The 14972-nt window shown below is 41.9% G+C and overlaps 1 protein-coding gene across 3 annotated transcripts in view; it reads right to left on the reverse strand.

Moving 5' to 3' along the window:
• Window positions 1-10937: 10937 nt before the first annotated feature.
• Window positions 10938-14972, reverse strand: part of MMRN2 (multimerin 2) — a 113477-nt gene continuing 109442 nt past the window's right edge. For all 3 annotated transcript variants that reach the window (XM_029609337.1, XM_029609336.1, XM_029609338.1), the window contains exon 7: window positions 10938-14685. In XM_029609337.1, the coding sequence (XP_029465197.1) occupies window positions 14300-14685 (386 nt within the window). In that variant the 3' untranslated portion in view covers window positions 10938-14299. The remainder of the gene's footprint in view (window positions 14686-14972) is intronic.

The raw sequence follows: 14972 nt of genomic DNA on the forward strand, positions 1-14972 counted from the left end.
GACTCCCCCTCCCATTTGTAACTCCCTGTTAACATGTAATTTCTATCTGCTGGTCAAATGTAAACCGGTATGATGTCCCCACTAATACTGGTATATAAAAGTCTTTAAATAAATAAATAAATAAATAAATAAATAACTATCAATCCCTCGGAACAAATTAATTTACTGATAAGCCCAAAGGAGCAGACAAATTCAAGATAAGCCTAAACTAACCAGGCTGCTTCTCGGGGACCACTGCTACTGGGGGTCAAAGGCATGACCTCAAAAGGTGGGACCACAAATGGACCTGCAATCCACCCCAAAGTCAATTCTGCTGCCAACTTCTCATTAACAACTCCCTGAGAGCGAGAAGCTGATCTAGCATACCTTACGTGCCCCCACACCCAGGACCTTGATAAGGAATTGAAAAATCCTTGTCAAAACCCTCCCGCAAAATCTCTGCTGCAGCCCTATTAGGATAAATCCCCAGCCAACTCCACATTCTATTTAAACAAACTGGTGTTAAGCCCTGCAAAACAACATATCCCTATTTGCTACCCCCTGCAACTCCACTCTCCGCTCCTTTCCCACAGAAGCTGAATGGGCTCCACCTCAGCAACATTCACACGTGTGTCCGAATTTATAATCTGGGAACCTCCAACACTTCTGAACTTGCTTGGAAATGTCCCGGCTTCCCAGATTTGAGACCCTGCTCCCTTGCAGTCTATCATTGCATCCCTGACTCATGAAAAGAACTACCCTGCTCTCCAGATCCCCCAGGCTTATCGCCCGACCGCATCACCTTATTAGTCATTTGTGTCATCCACAGGTTAACGTCCTGTGTGCCCCAAGACATAAAATAGTTCTCCATCTTATCCCTGAACCTCTCGCCATAGTTCAACCAAGCTCACCCTTCGTAGTCTTTCAAGGCAACTATTAATACTATCGCAGTAAGCTAATAAGGCCCCGTATTGTGCCAGATCAAAATGTCCCACTACACTCGCAAACCGCAAAAAACATCGTATCCAATTATTAATGTTTCTAGGAACCCTTTCCTTCAACTTTTTACCCTTTTTACCTCCCCCTCTCATCCCTTCTAACAGTTTAAAAATATCAACAAACTTACACTTTTTAATCTTACGCCGCAAACGGCGCGGAACACCTTCCCATAATTCAGTCACTACTAGCGCTGGATGCCCCATGTCCTCCTCTGAACCAGTCTCTCTTGCCATCCTCACACCCATGCCCACCTCCGAAGATGAAGAAGAGGAGGAAGATGATAGACCAGTGATGGTGAACTCCAGTCCTCGAGTGCCACAGATAGGCCAGGTTTTCAGGATATCCACAATGAATATGCATGAGAGAGATTTGCATGCAATGTCTCCATAGTATGCAAATCTATCTCATGTATATTCATTTTGGATATCCTTAAAACTTGTCCTGTTTGTGGCACTCGAAGACTGGAGTTCGCCATCACTGTGATAGACTGTATTCCCTGAACCTTTTGGACTTCCTTTCTTCCCTAAAGACTGCAACCCAGATTCACCCTGACCTGAAACTGAGCTGTTTTTATAGAGCTTGCTCATATTTTTCTACAGAGAATCATGAGTCTTGGTCTATGGTATTGTTTGTGCTTTCTGTTAATCCTCTATAATAGACGCTCAGAACGATCACTTTGTATGATGGGAATTGTAGGTCAATAATATAATACTCTATACACAACTAATTTACCATGATCAGAACATCTATAGCGACGCATAAATAATGACCATCATAATAGGCATCATTGTGTGGTGATATACAGCCTTGTCACTCTACCTTATCATAGGTCAGTCCACAAACCGAAACAATTTTTGGGTAATTTTTTGGTTGCTTCTTATAATATCCTACACCTGTGAAAGTTAAAATAATGATGTCAATTTTCAGTCTCTATATTTCTTGAACTTATAAATACTTTAGTCCATGATTGAATTCAAAACTAAAACTTATCTTGTTTCAGGAAGTATTTTTCTTCAATGCGATGCTGTCAACCAACCATGATCTTCATGCCCAGATTTTTTCAATGCAATGCTATTAGCCAATTGCAGTCTTCATGCCCGACACAGTACTGTGTTTCGGACCATATAATGTCCTTTCTCAAGGGCTTGTTTATTCAGTGAACGCCACTATCTTTTAAGCAGGAGCCACTGTGGCAAGAAAACTTCAATGTGACCATCGCCAGACAAAGTAGATGGTGCCATGGGGGAACACACACACACACACACACACACTACCTCTACCACCCATTTAATATCAATATCTCCTTCTCCAGAAGCTTGCTGATAGCTCTGCTTTCTAGAACAGCTGTTTTGTTGTCTTCAGCACTGTGTGGTTTTTGGTGAGCAGATAGAGAATAGTCTGGGAGTTTGGGAACGGTATGGCTCAAACTCGGTTGTGCAGTGCCAGAAAAAAATGGAACGCTTGTTCCGGAGGCAAGACTAGTCACAGGCCTCTAAAGAAGAGGAAGGTCAGGGAGCTGCACTCAAGGTTAATGGGAGCTGCCACTGGCTTCTGGGCCTGACAATGAAGAGCACTGCCCTTAGGCTTAAGGAGCAAGCTTTCTTTCCTGTCCCTTTATTCTGTTTATACTGGCTTCCTAACATAAGTGAACGATGTCAAATAAAGACCAAAATGGTCCATCTAGTCTGCCCAGCAAGTTTTTTGTTTTTGTTTTTTTCAGAGGCAGCAACTGCGCTCCATGCAGACTACCCCCAAGCAGAAATGTAAAGTTCTAGTAGTAAAGTTACCCCATTTCTTCTTTTCCATTCCCTAGCTAGCAGTGATCCTCTGCTCGTCCCATGTTCTTTTGAATTCCATTACCATTTTTGTCTTCACTACATCTTATGGGAGGGCATCCCATGCACCCGCCACCCTTTCTATGAAGAAATATTTCCTGACATTGTTCCTGAGTTTTCTCCCTTAGAGTGTCATTTCATGACTCCTAGTTTTACAGCTTTCTTTCCACTGGAAAAAAAAAATTGATTTTGTGTGCATCATTAAATCTTTTCTGGTATTTGAAGATCTGATCATATCTCCTCTGTCTCTTCTCTCTTCCAGACTGTACACATTAAGATCTTTTAGTCCCTTCTTATATGGCTTTCCATACAAAAGCCTCACCATTTTGGCTGCCTCTCTCTGGACCGCTTCCATTCCGTCCTTATCCTTTTTGAGATGAGGTTTCCAGAACCGAACACAATATTCCATGCAAGGTCTCACCAAGGATCTGTACAGTGGCATTATCATCTCCTTTTATGTGCTGCTTATGCTTCTTTCAGTGCAGCCCAGCATCTCTTATGGGCTTAGCCACTTCCTTGTCACATTGCTTCGCTATCTTCAGATCATCAGATTCTTGTCACCCTAAAGTCTCTCTGATCATTTTTTAATTGTGTGTAGGGTGGGGGTGCAAGGTTATAAGTCCTGACAGAGTGCACCCTTCACCCATCTTCCCATTCCCCCAGGGGAAAGATGCTGGGCAAGGATAGGAAACAGGTGGTGGTAGGGTTGCTGGGACTGTGGCAGGGTTTCCAGCTGCCTAAAAACATGATCACTGATTCTTTGTCTGCCCACACCTCTGAGAACACAGCCCCCCTTGCCTGCCCCCTCCCCCTCCGACTCCAAGGGATTTGTACTCAGCAAAACTCCAAGGGGAACCCCCCCCCCCCCTCCCCAGTCCTGTCCCCATCCTTTAGCCCTCTCGGTAATTTGAACTGTGCCATGCCTTTGGGGGAGGGGGCACACCTCCTCCTCTGCCTCAGGTAGCAGCTTGCCATGAGCCACCAGGGATGGTGAAAGAAGGGATGGGGAGTGAGTGGAAGTCTGTGTGTGTATATTGGCACTTGGGATATGAAGATGTGATAGAGGGCAATGAGGATGGGGAGAGAAAGAGGCCTGGGGTGGGGTGAGAGGGAGTGAGAACCAGAGGTAGAGAAAAAGATTTGGATATGCAAAGGGAGAAGTGCTGGGGGAGGGGCACACCTTCCTCCTCCTCCTCCTCCTCTTCTCCCTATCCATGATCCTTCCTCATCCTCCCTCATCCCCCCCTTCCCTATCCCCAGCCCACATTCCCCCTCCCTGAGATCTCCTCCTCCTTTCCTCCCCTATACAGTTATCTCACTCATAAAACTCCCAGTAGAATAAAATAAAATTATAGAGAGACACAAGCAAGGAACCTTATTTTTATTAGGAAACATACATTTCCATTATTTTAATAGCCAAACAATTCACATGTATGCGATGATGCTGCAGAGTTTTCAAACTCTTGCCACAGAATCTGTCCCAGAGCTGTTGCAGGAAACTGGGGACATTTCCTCTTACTATTTTTATGAAGAGGAATGATATTTGTCCTTCTCCAGTCTTGTGGATCCACTTCAGTCTCCACAGAGTGAATGAAAACCGATCAATCAGTGGGACCTGCCAGAGCCTCTCAGCTCCTTTCATATGCTAGAATTCATCCCATCCAGCCCCCTACCATTGCCCACTTTCTGCTTTGCTAGGCCCTCCTGGAATTGCCCTGAATGCCACTTGTATCCCTGCTAACTATTGCTCTTCCATCTCCAAAACTTTTTTCAGCAAATACTGAGCAAGAGTCTTTGTTTAGCATTTCTATTTTTTCCTTGTTCTCGACCTCAGCACATTCCTCCTTTCATCCTTACGATTCCACTTCTGCCCTTCCTCCTTTCATTGACATAACTGCAAAAGTCTGTTCTCCCCCTCTCCTTGTTATACTGCCTTGGCTGTCTCTTCTTTTGCTCCTGCCTTTGCCGTTCTGACTAACTTCCCTGCTTCTCCCAGTTTTTCCAGATATTCCACTTTCTGGAATCCCTTGTATCTTTTGAATGCTAATCTTTTCACCCGGTTTCAGCCACCTCCTTTGAAAACTATACTGTTTGCCTTTTCTTCTTACTTTTATGTAATTTCTTAACATAAAAATGTATCTCTTAGTATTGCTCTCTTTAGTTTACCCCCACTGTTTCTAGGGGCATGTATAGGAAATAATGGGTGGGGGGGGGGGTTTCTTGTTTTTTTTTTCCATTGCAATTGTATTGTTTCATTCCTTAAGTATGTAACATGCACTTTTTAAGCATGTACATATTTGCATTCTTGTTTATGCGCATAAATTAATGAAATAAAACAGAGCACATCCCTAGAATTTTCCACTCTGCCAGTACTTTAACTTATGCCTCTATTTTAGCAAAGTTTTCAGCCTTGAAGTCCAAGACTGATGTTTTTGTGTGCCCCATCTCTGCCTATGCTCGTACATTAAACCTGAAGATCACAGAAACTTTGGTATTCACCTATCTGGATATTAGAAACACTTTCCCATTTGTAAATACCAGGCTCTGTGCAACCCTGCCCCTAGCGGTTTCCATTACCGTTTGCATGAGACTTGAAGGTTGTTTACGATCTCTCTACATCTGATTATGCAGTTATGTTCCAGTCAAATCAATCAGATTAAAATTTTCCATCAGTACCACCTGCTCCCTCCTCACTGCAATGTTCTTTCTTTGATGAGATCCCTATCCAGCTCTTCTGCTTGTGCCTCAGGTCTCTACAGATGGAAATGCTATCTCCCCTTTCCAAGATAACCCAGACATTTCCTCCTTTCCATGTATATCATTTGTGTTAAAATTATTTTTTAAAATATAAATTGCTGCTAATCATCCCTCTATCCTATCTTTCCTGTGTAGCTTAGTGTGGTCATCCCCAGTCACAGGACTCACTGAATATCTAGATTGCTGTTATAGACATAGGTTTTCCTCTGCTATGCAGGGTTTGCAGATGTGACATTTTCTTGGCTAGACTAGGAGCATTTCTACTCGTAGCTCTTCAGATATCTTTTAGGGAAATGCATTGGTTGCATTACTTTGAAACAAATATGGAAATTATATCTAAATTCCCTATCTATTTTTAAACAAATTTAGTACATTTGTTTTAGTCTATTTATTTATTGGCTTATAAAAACTTATAACTCAATTATTTGGCATGGTTAACATCTTAACATCCATAATTAATAAACAATACGCACACAACCTAAAACTTAGCATCCTAAAATCATCCTAATAAAATTCAGCTATTTAAAAGCATCCTGATACAATATAGTTTTCGGGCTGTACCTAAAACCTTTCAAATCGGTCACGCTCTGCAATTCGACTGGAGGCGGATTCCACATGGCAGGGACAGCCCAGGAGAAGGTTCTCTCACTTGTAACCTGCAAACGGTAAGTCAGCGACAGAGGGCAGCACAAGCAACCCTACCGACCTTATTGGACAAATCGGCTCATGTCATTTCAGCCTAGGTGATACCACACATTTATTCTGTGACTACAGTAGTTTATGCAAAATAACTGTCAAATTAAAATAATCTCGACTTTTCACTGGGAGCCCAGTGTAAGTCGATCAATACTTGTTCTATGATCAAACTTCCTGCTTGTATGGACTAGCCTGGCCCCACTGCATTTTGTACTAATTGCAGTACCTTTAGCAATTTTTCTGGCAAACCTACCCCACAGACTGTTACAATAATCTAACTGTCCAAGCACTAATATCTGAATTATTGTCCTAAACAAAACCTCAGGAAGTAGGGCTCCTAATGGCCCCCACAATTTAACCCCTAGATCCATCAGAATGATGAGGTGTCAACAAAAGGGGTGGGGGGTCGATAGTGGACAGCCGGCCACATCATGGTGGTGTGGTTTTGGCCACCACGGTGCAGCCGCGCCGCACACTATCACCCGCATAGTGCCACGGGAAAAGGTGTAGTTATTTCCCCACGGTGCTGCCGGTGATAACGTGAAAAACATTATCGCCCGCAGCGCTGCCAGGAGATAACGCCGCCCAAACCCTGCCCACACTCCTCCCCTTCCCCTAATTAGAATAATACAGTCGCGATACCGGCACGTCGCAGAATAAAGAATGACCCTATAAGAATGTAAAATGCCCTTTTTGCTAATTGTTGAACATGAGGCGTCATTGTCAATTTTGTGTCCAAAAGCACACCCAAATTCTTCACCTTGGACCACACCGGTAACATATTTCCTTCATAGGCTATTACCAAGTCCTCCTGGGGAGGGGACCTACCCACCCATAACAACTTGGTCATTGCTATATTCAGGGCGCAAGGCCTTTCCTCCCCAAGCAATCTTTAATGTCATGAAGGCACCGATATTAAAAATGTTGTTGGGAAAGAACTATGTGCTAAACAAAGAATAAACAACTATATATCATCTGTGTATATAATATTAGTACCCCCTGAACCGTTTAAGAAATTCCCCTAAGGGTGCAGGTTTTTATTAAAAAATAAATAAAAAAAATAAAAAAAATTGAAGTGCAGCCAGCCACTGCTGAAAAAATGATGCTGCTAAAAAGGCCCCCCTCCCAGCCAAGTGCTACCCCCCCTGCAAGCCCCCACCTCTTCCTCCAGACCCCTCCATGCCATTTCTTTCCCTATCTGTGGGTCTTTAATGGGTAGAAGCAATACCCAGTGACTCCTGCTGATTTTTTAAATGGCCTCCGGTCAACCCATTTTGTTATACAGTACATTCTGCTGTTACAGAAGACTAAATATTAGGTCGTACACATTTGTACATAGCTGAGTTTTCTGCATTTGTTGTGGTTTAAAGTCATTCTCGTCTGTGTTGCTCCAAAAGCCAGGGCCAAACCAACCCTAATGAAATGATCAAGCTTGTATCTGCACTGTGCGATAGCAGCCACAGGCTTAATTGCCAGATAATTACCTACTGTTGGAGCTAAAGGCAATTATTGCTGTACAGGCTGCCCCCCCCCCCCCCCCACCCCAAGCAAATGAACTGTTGGTTTTAGGAAATGGAATTTTAATTTAAAAAATTCAACAAGATTTAATTTTTTTAAAAGTATTTTTAACTGCTGTTTAAATTGCAGGTTGCAGATAATGCCCACTGGATCTCTCAGCTGAGGGGAAGGATCTATTTATTTCTAGATCAGAACAATGGATATATGTAAAAGTCTGACTTTGGATTGGTCTTGAGTTGACACTACCTGAATAGTTCCAGTAAGCTTTGCTAAGAGTTCCTGTGCTATTGCTCCTACAGATGTAATGGAGTAACTGCTGTGACCACATGATGGCACCATTGTTGCATTCCAGTAGATACCGATGCCTAAATCCTATCTGCAGCTATGTGTGCTTTTCTAATGCAGTTATCTAAAAGTTGCTGTCATTTTCCTGCACTCATAAAAGAAATCTGGCTTATCAAAAGCAACTGCAGAGCCATGCCTCTTTACTATCAATAAACCTGGAATAAAAAAAGCCAAAGGTAGATAATTATATCAAAGCTATTCATTTAGAAGTAGATTTTAAAATCTTTGTGTGCAAAAATAGCCGCATCAGTGAGGGAGCTTAGCAAATTTTTAATAGCCAGGAAGGGCAGGGCATGGGCATTCCAGAGGTGGGGCCAGGACTGACGCGCATAACTCCAACTTTTCCTCAGTCAGCTCGCATATGTTATGCGTGCCACTTTGCTACAGCTCCTTGTTAGGCGCAGGAGTCCAGTCAACATCAGGGGAGAGAGAAAGAGAGGAAGCTAGCAGAGACTGCAGTGCACAGACCAACTCCTTTTCATCACTTATAAGGTTTAAAATCCTTTAATGATGTCTGTTTTAAAATGGGTACTTCTGAATGTGTCTGTAACACCACCCGCCTAACCGCATCCCACCTCCTGAAAACTCACGCCGATTCAAAGTGCCCCCTTTCAATGGTCCAAGAGGTAGTGGAATGGGGGGATCTTACCAGACCCTCGAGAAGAGGGGGGGGGGGGGGGGTCTCTACATTCGGCGAGAAAGGGCAAATATTTGGATTGCTTGGACACTTTAAGGACAGGCCTGGAAGCATCAGCTACAACTCTTGAGCTAACTTTCATGGAAATAACACGGCTTGTGTTTTTTCAGGCAAGCTGCATTATTTATTTATTTATTTTACATACGATTACCTAGTAATGAGCTGCTTTGCATGAATTTGTACACAAAGCAGCTCATTGCGTTATTGGGGGAAAGATGATGCATGGCATTTAAAATATTGTATGTTATCACTGTATTAAGGCATTTAATGCAACTTAGTAAATAACCTCCTTAAATTGTAAGCCCTCTGGAGACAGGAAAATATCTACTGTGTCTGTAACTCAGTTTGAGCTACCAATGCAATGGTGGGTGCTAAATCCAAATAAATCACATAAATAGGAAAGCCAGCCCTTCAGAATCATACAAGGAAGAATACCAGTCTGAGTCGTAATGGCCTGAAATTAACCCCTTATGGATGTGTGATGGCCTCTATGAAGTGGTAATCGTGGGACATTGAATGGGGTCGAGAAGATGCAGGAAGTTGGGGAAACCAAGCATCTACCTTCAATATTAAAATTTTAAGAAGTCGCAGCAGGGAGCAGGTGATGGAAAAGCTTCTGAAACTGAAAAATTCTAAAAATAAAAGACCACAATTCAGCCTGAAAAGCTGGCTTGCTGTGCGAGGTCTCCAGGACATGTTTGGGAATCACTGTTCTTCCTTCTCTGTAGGTGAACGGGGTTGAGGGGACTTCAGTTCTCAGAGTTACCTTTCACAGGAAACAAAGAATGACAATTCCAGCACACCCAATTAGGTAAAGTTAATACTTTTCTTTTGCTTACTATTCTACTATACATATTTTTTTTTATCAAAATAATTTTTATTAACCAGAAGACGTTACATACACATGGGATAACAATAGCCGGTTGGAAAAAACTAGGTCAACCAAACAAATTGCAGTATCTTTCGACCTGTTGGACTCGCCAATGGCCCCGAACTATCTGAAGAGCTGCTTCACGACTCTTTACCAGTTGCTGCCAGACGTGGGGCTAAGTGAAGTCCAATTCAAAATTCTTCATAACATTTACTGTGATGATGTTCGCCGGTTTCAGATGAAGGTTACACAGTCTCCTCTATGTAGCCGGTGTGGTGCTGCTGAGGGCACTTTATACCATCGGTTGTTGACGTGCCCACGCGTGGAGCTTTTTTGGAAGTCAGTTCTTGATGTGATTAGTAAAAGTGCTGGTACTGTCATTTCTCATACTGTCCACATATTTTAAAATACACACACTGAAAAGCACATCTGGTGATTTTGGAAACGTTTTTGGCACTTCCATGATGCATAGTTTCCCAGTTCATGGTGTATTATGTGAAGATCCCGTACAGTTTAAAAAAGGTTGGAAGGATTAATTTGGTTTTGCCTTGCATGTTTCAGCATTAGCATTTCAGTATTTCTGAATCGTGTTTGCCTACCCCAAAGCTGTATCTATTTTAATACGTTTATTGCATCACTATTTTCCCTTCTATATTTCTTGCTCTTTGATAATTATTTCTGCTTTCCATTTTTCTAATGGGGCATTCAATCCCTCACCCTGCTGCTTTCCCGTAGGTTTGCAGTATGCTTTCAGATTAAAATGACACAAGTCCATTTTTCTAGAACTGCTTCTTTTCCAAGTATCTCTGCTAATTGCCCTGCTAATCACAGTTGCCTTGGATTCTGTTGCTAGAAAATGGAAGCACCTGAGGCTCTGGAAGATTTCAGAGCTTACATAAGACCATTACCACTGTCTGCTGATGCCCGTGCTAGGATGAATACGGCTAGAGCTTGGGCTTTAAGTTTATTTTCTGTATTGTATTTCCAATACTAATTTTAGCCAGTCCAGTGAGGATGTACGTCTCGAAATTCAAAAAGGAGACACACAAAGGCCGCCTTTGTGCAGTGACCTGCCCCAGAATATTAGTTCTAGCTGTTACAAGGTTCAAAAGTTGCATTTGGAAAAATCTGGCAGGCATGGAGTGTTACAGGACATTGTGTAAGTCTGCAGTCTGCATATACATTGGAACAAAAGAAATACCATGCACTAAATTCTTCACAGTGAAAAACAGAAAAGAAATCTAGGTTGAAATATTTATTTTTTTAATATAATGTTGCAAGAACACATTTTACAATGTTAGTACTTCTGACTTTAAATAACTCTGAGAAGGATTTGAGTTTACAACATGGGGTTCTTGATCCGGCCGACTGTATAATTTTTTTTGCAACATTGTTAGGGGATATGTAAACCGTAAAGATGAGCATGGATGTGCTGGGGTTTGTGGGTATGCTTAATGTATCTGTTGAACACAGTGGGCCAGAATAGTGAAAATCATTCTTTCTTTTGAAAATTCAGTGCTCTGTGCATGCTGAAAACAGCGCTGGCATTCCATTGCTATAACCTAAAATATATCCCTGCAGAAGGAAAAATTACACATTGCCAACACGTTATATATGGCAGTGTTTAATATACAAATGTACTATAGTTTATCAACGACAAAAATAATGTAAGAAGATCTGAATTTCAGTTTTAACAGCAAAGTGGAGGTGCCTCAGTGGATAGCACATGGCCTCATTCATTTCTAGTGTTCTAAATAAGATCCTTCCATGGGTTGCTATTTGCAGTAATATTTTTTTTCTGGGCCCAGAAAGTTTCCTCCTCTTCTTTTGGGCTTCTGCCTCTATCAGAACCAGGGCTGGGATCTGGCACCATGGAGCCTTCCTTTACAACTACCCGGGGATATTTCCCCTATTTTTATACCCTTCCCAACTCTCATTTGTCATGTCAGTGAGTCCTTAACTGAGGGCCATGCACCATGGCTTCTTCAGAAGCCCTAGAATCATGGACCCTAGGTGTCACTGTTAAGCAATGACTTGAACTGTCGCCTTCCAGGGTCTGTAAACGCTGTCTTTGAAGCATCCCCAATTCTGGTCAGCCCAGGGAGAAGAAGACCCGACCCAGGAAACAAAGCCAGACTTCCGCGTGGCAGCGTGTGGCACTGCCACTAAGCCACCAGGCCAGCCTGGCTGCAACTTTTTAAGTTAGTTTTTGATGTAATGCTTACCACAATGTGCCAAGTCTACTATAGTATGTAAGCAGAGGTCTTTTTAGTTCTAAAACCAGTTTTAAATGTGATCAGGGTAGAAGACCGAGAGCCAAAGAACCAACAAATAAAAGGAGATGTAATAAGATAAATCAGATTTGTTTCTGTAGAAATTACAGTAAGAATTCAGTGCAGTTCATTGCCTTTTATTAACATTATGCCTTTCTAAAGTCTGTAGGAGCTACTCTGGTTTGCAGAAGACAGAAAAATAAGCTTAATCATAGTTCACCCTACTGCTAATTAAACATTCTTTTAGTTTCTTTTATGCCATCTTTCTGTGGGATCAAGAGCATTGTTCTGATGCAACCAAACAGAGGAAGTCCCAACAGAGAATTGTGATGAACTATAAACTGTAACTCAGGAGGCTGTTTTATCAGGTATAGGCACACACACTATTTACATTTTAGAGCCAAATAAGTGTTGAATGTGTAAATATATGGTAATATTGGAAGTTACGGTTTCCTTTCTTGAGTATACATGTATTTGTACTTAAGCCTTTACATAGTTTAAGATGTACTGTTTCAGGAAAGGAGAACAAGCAGTCACATGGTAGGAAAAATCCAAGGCTTATAGGAGAGTAAGTTCTCGTGTCAATCCTTAAGAAACTGGTTTGATTGGGAAAGGGAATCTTAAGAAAGAAACATGCAGCACATTCAAATCACTTATATAATACAATGTCTGTGCGCATATGCTTGCCAGGTGGAAAGTTACAACTCATAATCTTGCTTGAGAGCAGCAACAATACACAGGGGTGTGAGCTGTCAAGCATTTTATGCCCTGGCACGCATCCAGTTTGCTCAGATTTCATCAAAGTGAATGCAACGGCAGTGCAGTAGCTGCCAGCTTGGGCCGGGCAGCAATCTGACCTGACCGCTCTGGTGACTCATCTGGCGTTTCAGCATTAGAGCTCCTGTCTAGGACTCAACAGCCAGAAAGCACTTGGCTGGTTTCTGAAGGATTTCTTCCTGAAGAAAAAGCCCTTGGTAAAAAAGCCAGGCTCTTGCAGCCATGATTCCTACTAAAGTGAAATGCCTGAAACTCTGAGAGAGTTTTTCTCCAAGATACAAACTCTTTCACGGAGTCCAGATCAGCAGGTCCACTTGGGGAAAACAATCACAGGCTCTAGTTTTGCTTGTAAAAAAGTATTAGACGAAAGCGATCAGCGGAAGTGATCCATAGTTGTTTTGATTTGTCTGAGGACAGCTACGTTATTTCCCCACAAAAAACCACCTCCACGGTTTTTATACCAGTGATCTGAAGTCAGTCCTTTAATAAGGCTGGGTAATTAGAGAGTAATACCCCAGAATATCCTTTATGACAGGATAGAGGTGAGACACTAAATAACTCTTTTTAACATCAGATTAGTTCCTTTATCTTGTCTTGCTCCTGAGATTTTGCATTTTGTGTGCACCGATGACCAGTTTTGGTAGAAGGTCTCACTTCTGGACTGCAGTTTCTTCTGATCACTGTGTGGTGGTGTTTCACTGGTTTCCAAACTATGTTCTTGAGAACCTTCAGTGAGGTCTGACGGGTAACCAAAATGTTCAGATTAATAGCTTCACAGATCAAATATTGCAAGCATGCCTCATAATTATTATTTGAGGTCTTGAAAGCCAGACCTAATGAAGGGTTTGGGGGGGACTGAGTTTGAGAGCCACTTTTGATCACGATAGTCAAAATATAGAAAGCTCAGAGGTTTGTTGGTTGTGTATGCTTACTTATTTAGTCTGAACATACAACCAGAACACTGAATGCTGGTAAAAGGTTAGAGCTCTATGAATGAAAAAAGCTATTTTATGATTACAACAAAACAGCTGCTGGCAGTGATAGTAGGTGCTAAGTGAGGATTGGTGTGCAGTTCTGGATCTTGTTTAGCAAATAAACAGACATGCATAATTTGTTTAATATGAAAGTATCTGCAAGAAAACTTGGTGGAAGTTCATTTTCCTTAAATTCAACTTAATGCTTCAAAATTATACAGCTGAATTTGCTTGTGTAAAAATGTTTCTAAAGAGCTCACTGTAGCAGCGGAATGCCCATCACCATCACTTTCAGGTCAGGGTATCTTGTCTGCAACTTCCCCTCGAGAGCATGGTTCTCTTCTGATGGTGCTTTTTATTCACAACCTATGACTACAAAATAATTCACTGTAACCCCCCGCATCCACACACACTTCTTACATATTTGCAATGTTTTGTCAACAAGAATATTTTCAATTATTTCAAATGGTAAATAACAGAATCAGTAAGATCACCATTGTGTGAAATGAATTCAGTTTTGGGTACTCTGCTGGCTATTTCTTCCTGCCACTGAAAGAGTTAACAATGGATCAAACATTTCATGTTTTGAAGATCAGAAATCCCCCCATGACAGTTCCAGGGGGACTCCTTTTAACAACAGAGCCCTGCATCAACTCAAACCACACCTCTTCTGCCTCCTTCAGTTGTACCACAGCAAAACGTGTCAGGCCCTCATGTAGCTGCTTCTTCTTACTGGCATAAAGCATAATATTTTGTTGGCTACCAAGAACTAGCTGGCCCACGGCAGGTCCAGAGCCAAACTCCACGCTGATTACAAACATGTAGACACCACTATACGGGGCTTTGAAGACACCGCCTTCAGGGAAATAGCCTTTTCCATAATTGAGGTATAATTCGTTAAACTGCAAAACTTTGGTGTGATTGGCACCGTCTGAAAGCCCAGCGTAGAATGCCACGGAAGAATCTATATAGGCACAGAAAATGAAACAAATGACAGTAGATGAAACAGGCTATCAGCATTATTAATATGTCACCACACTGCTTTAAAGTCATTTTCAAGGAAAAAAAAAAAGATGCTTGTTTGTTCCCTACATGTCTTTTATATGATTTTCAGATGATTTCTGCTCAGTTTTTCCTCACTGTTGGGTAAAAATCTGTTTTTTTTGTACCTTCTCAGTCAGAAACCTAACGTTGAGATAAAGATCTCAAAGTTGTAAATCAGGAACATGTATGGCAATCGTGCATTTTATT

Source organism: Rhinatrema bivittatum, chromosome 7 (genome assembly GCF_901001135.1).
Source record: "Rhinatrema bivittatum chromosome 7, aRhiBiv1.1, whole genome shotgun sequence".
In the NCBI taxonomy this organism is placed as follows: domain Eukaryota; kingdom Metazoa; phylum Chordata; class Amphibia; order Gymnophiona; family Rhinatrematidae; genus Rhinatrema; species Rhinatrema bivittatum.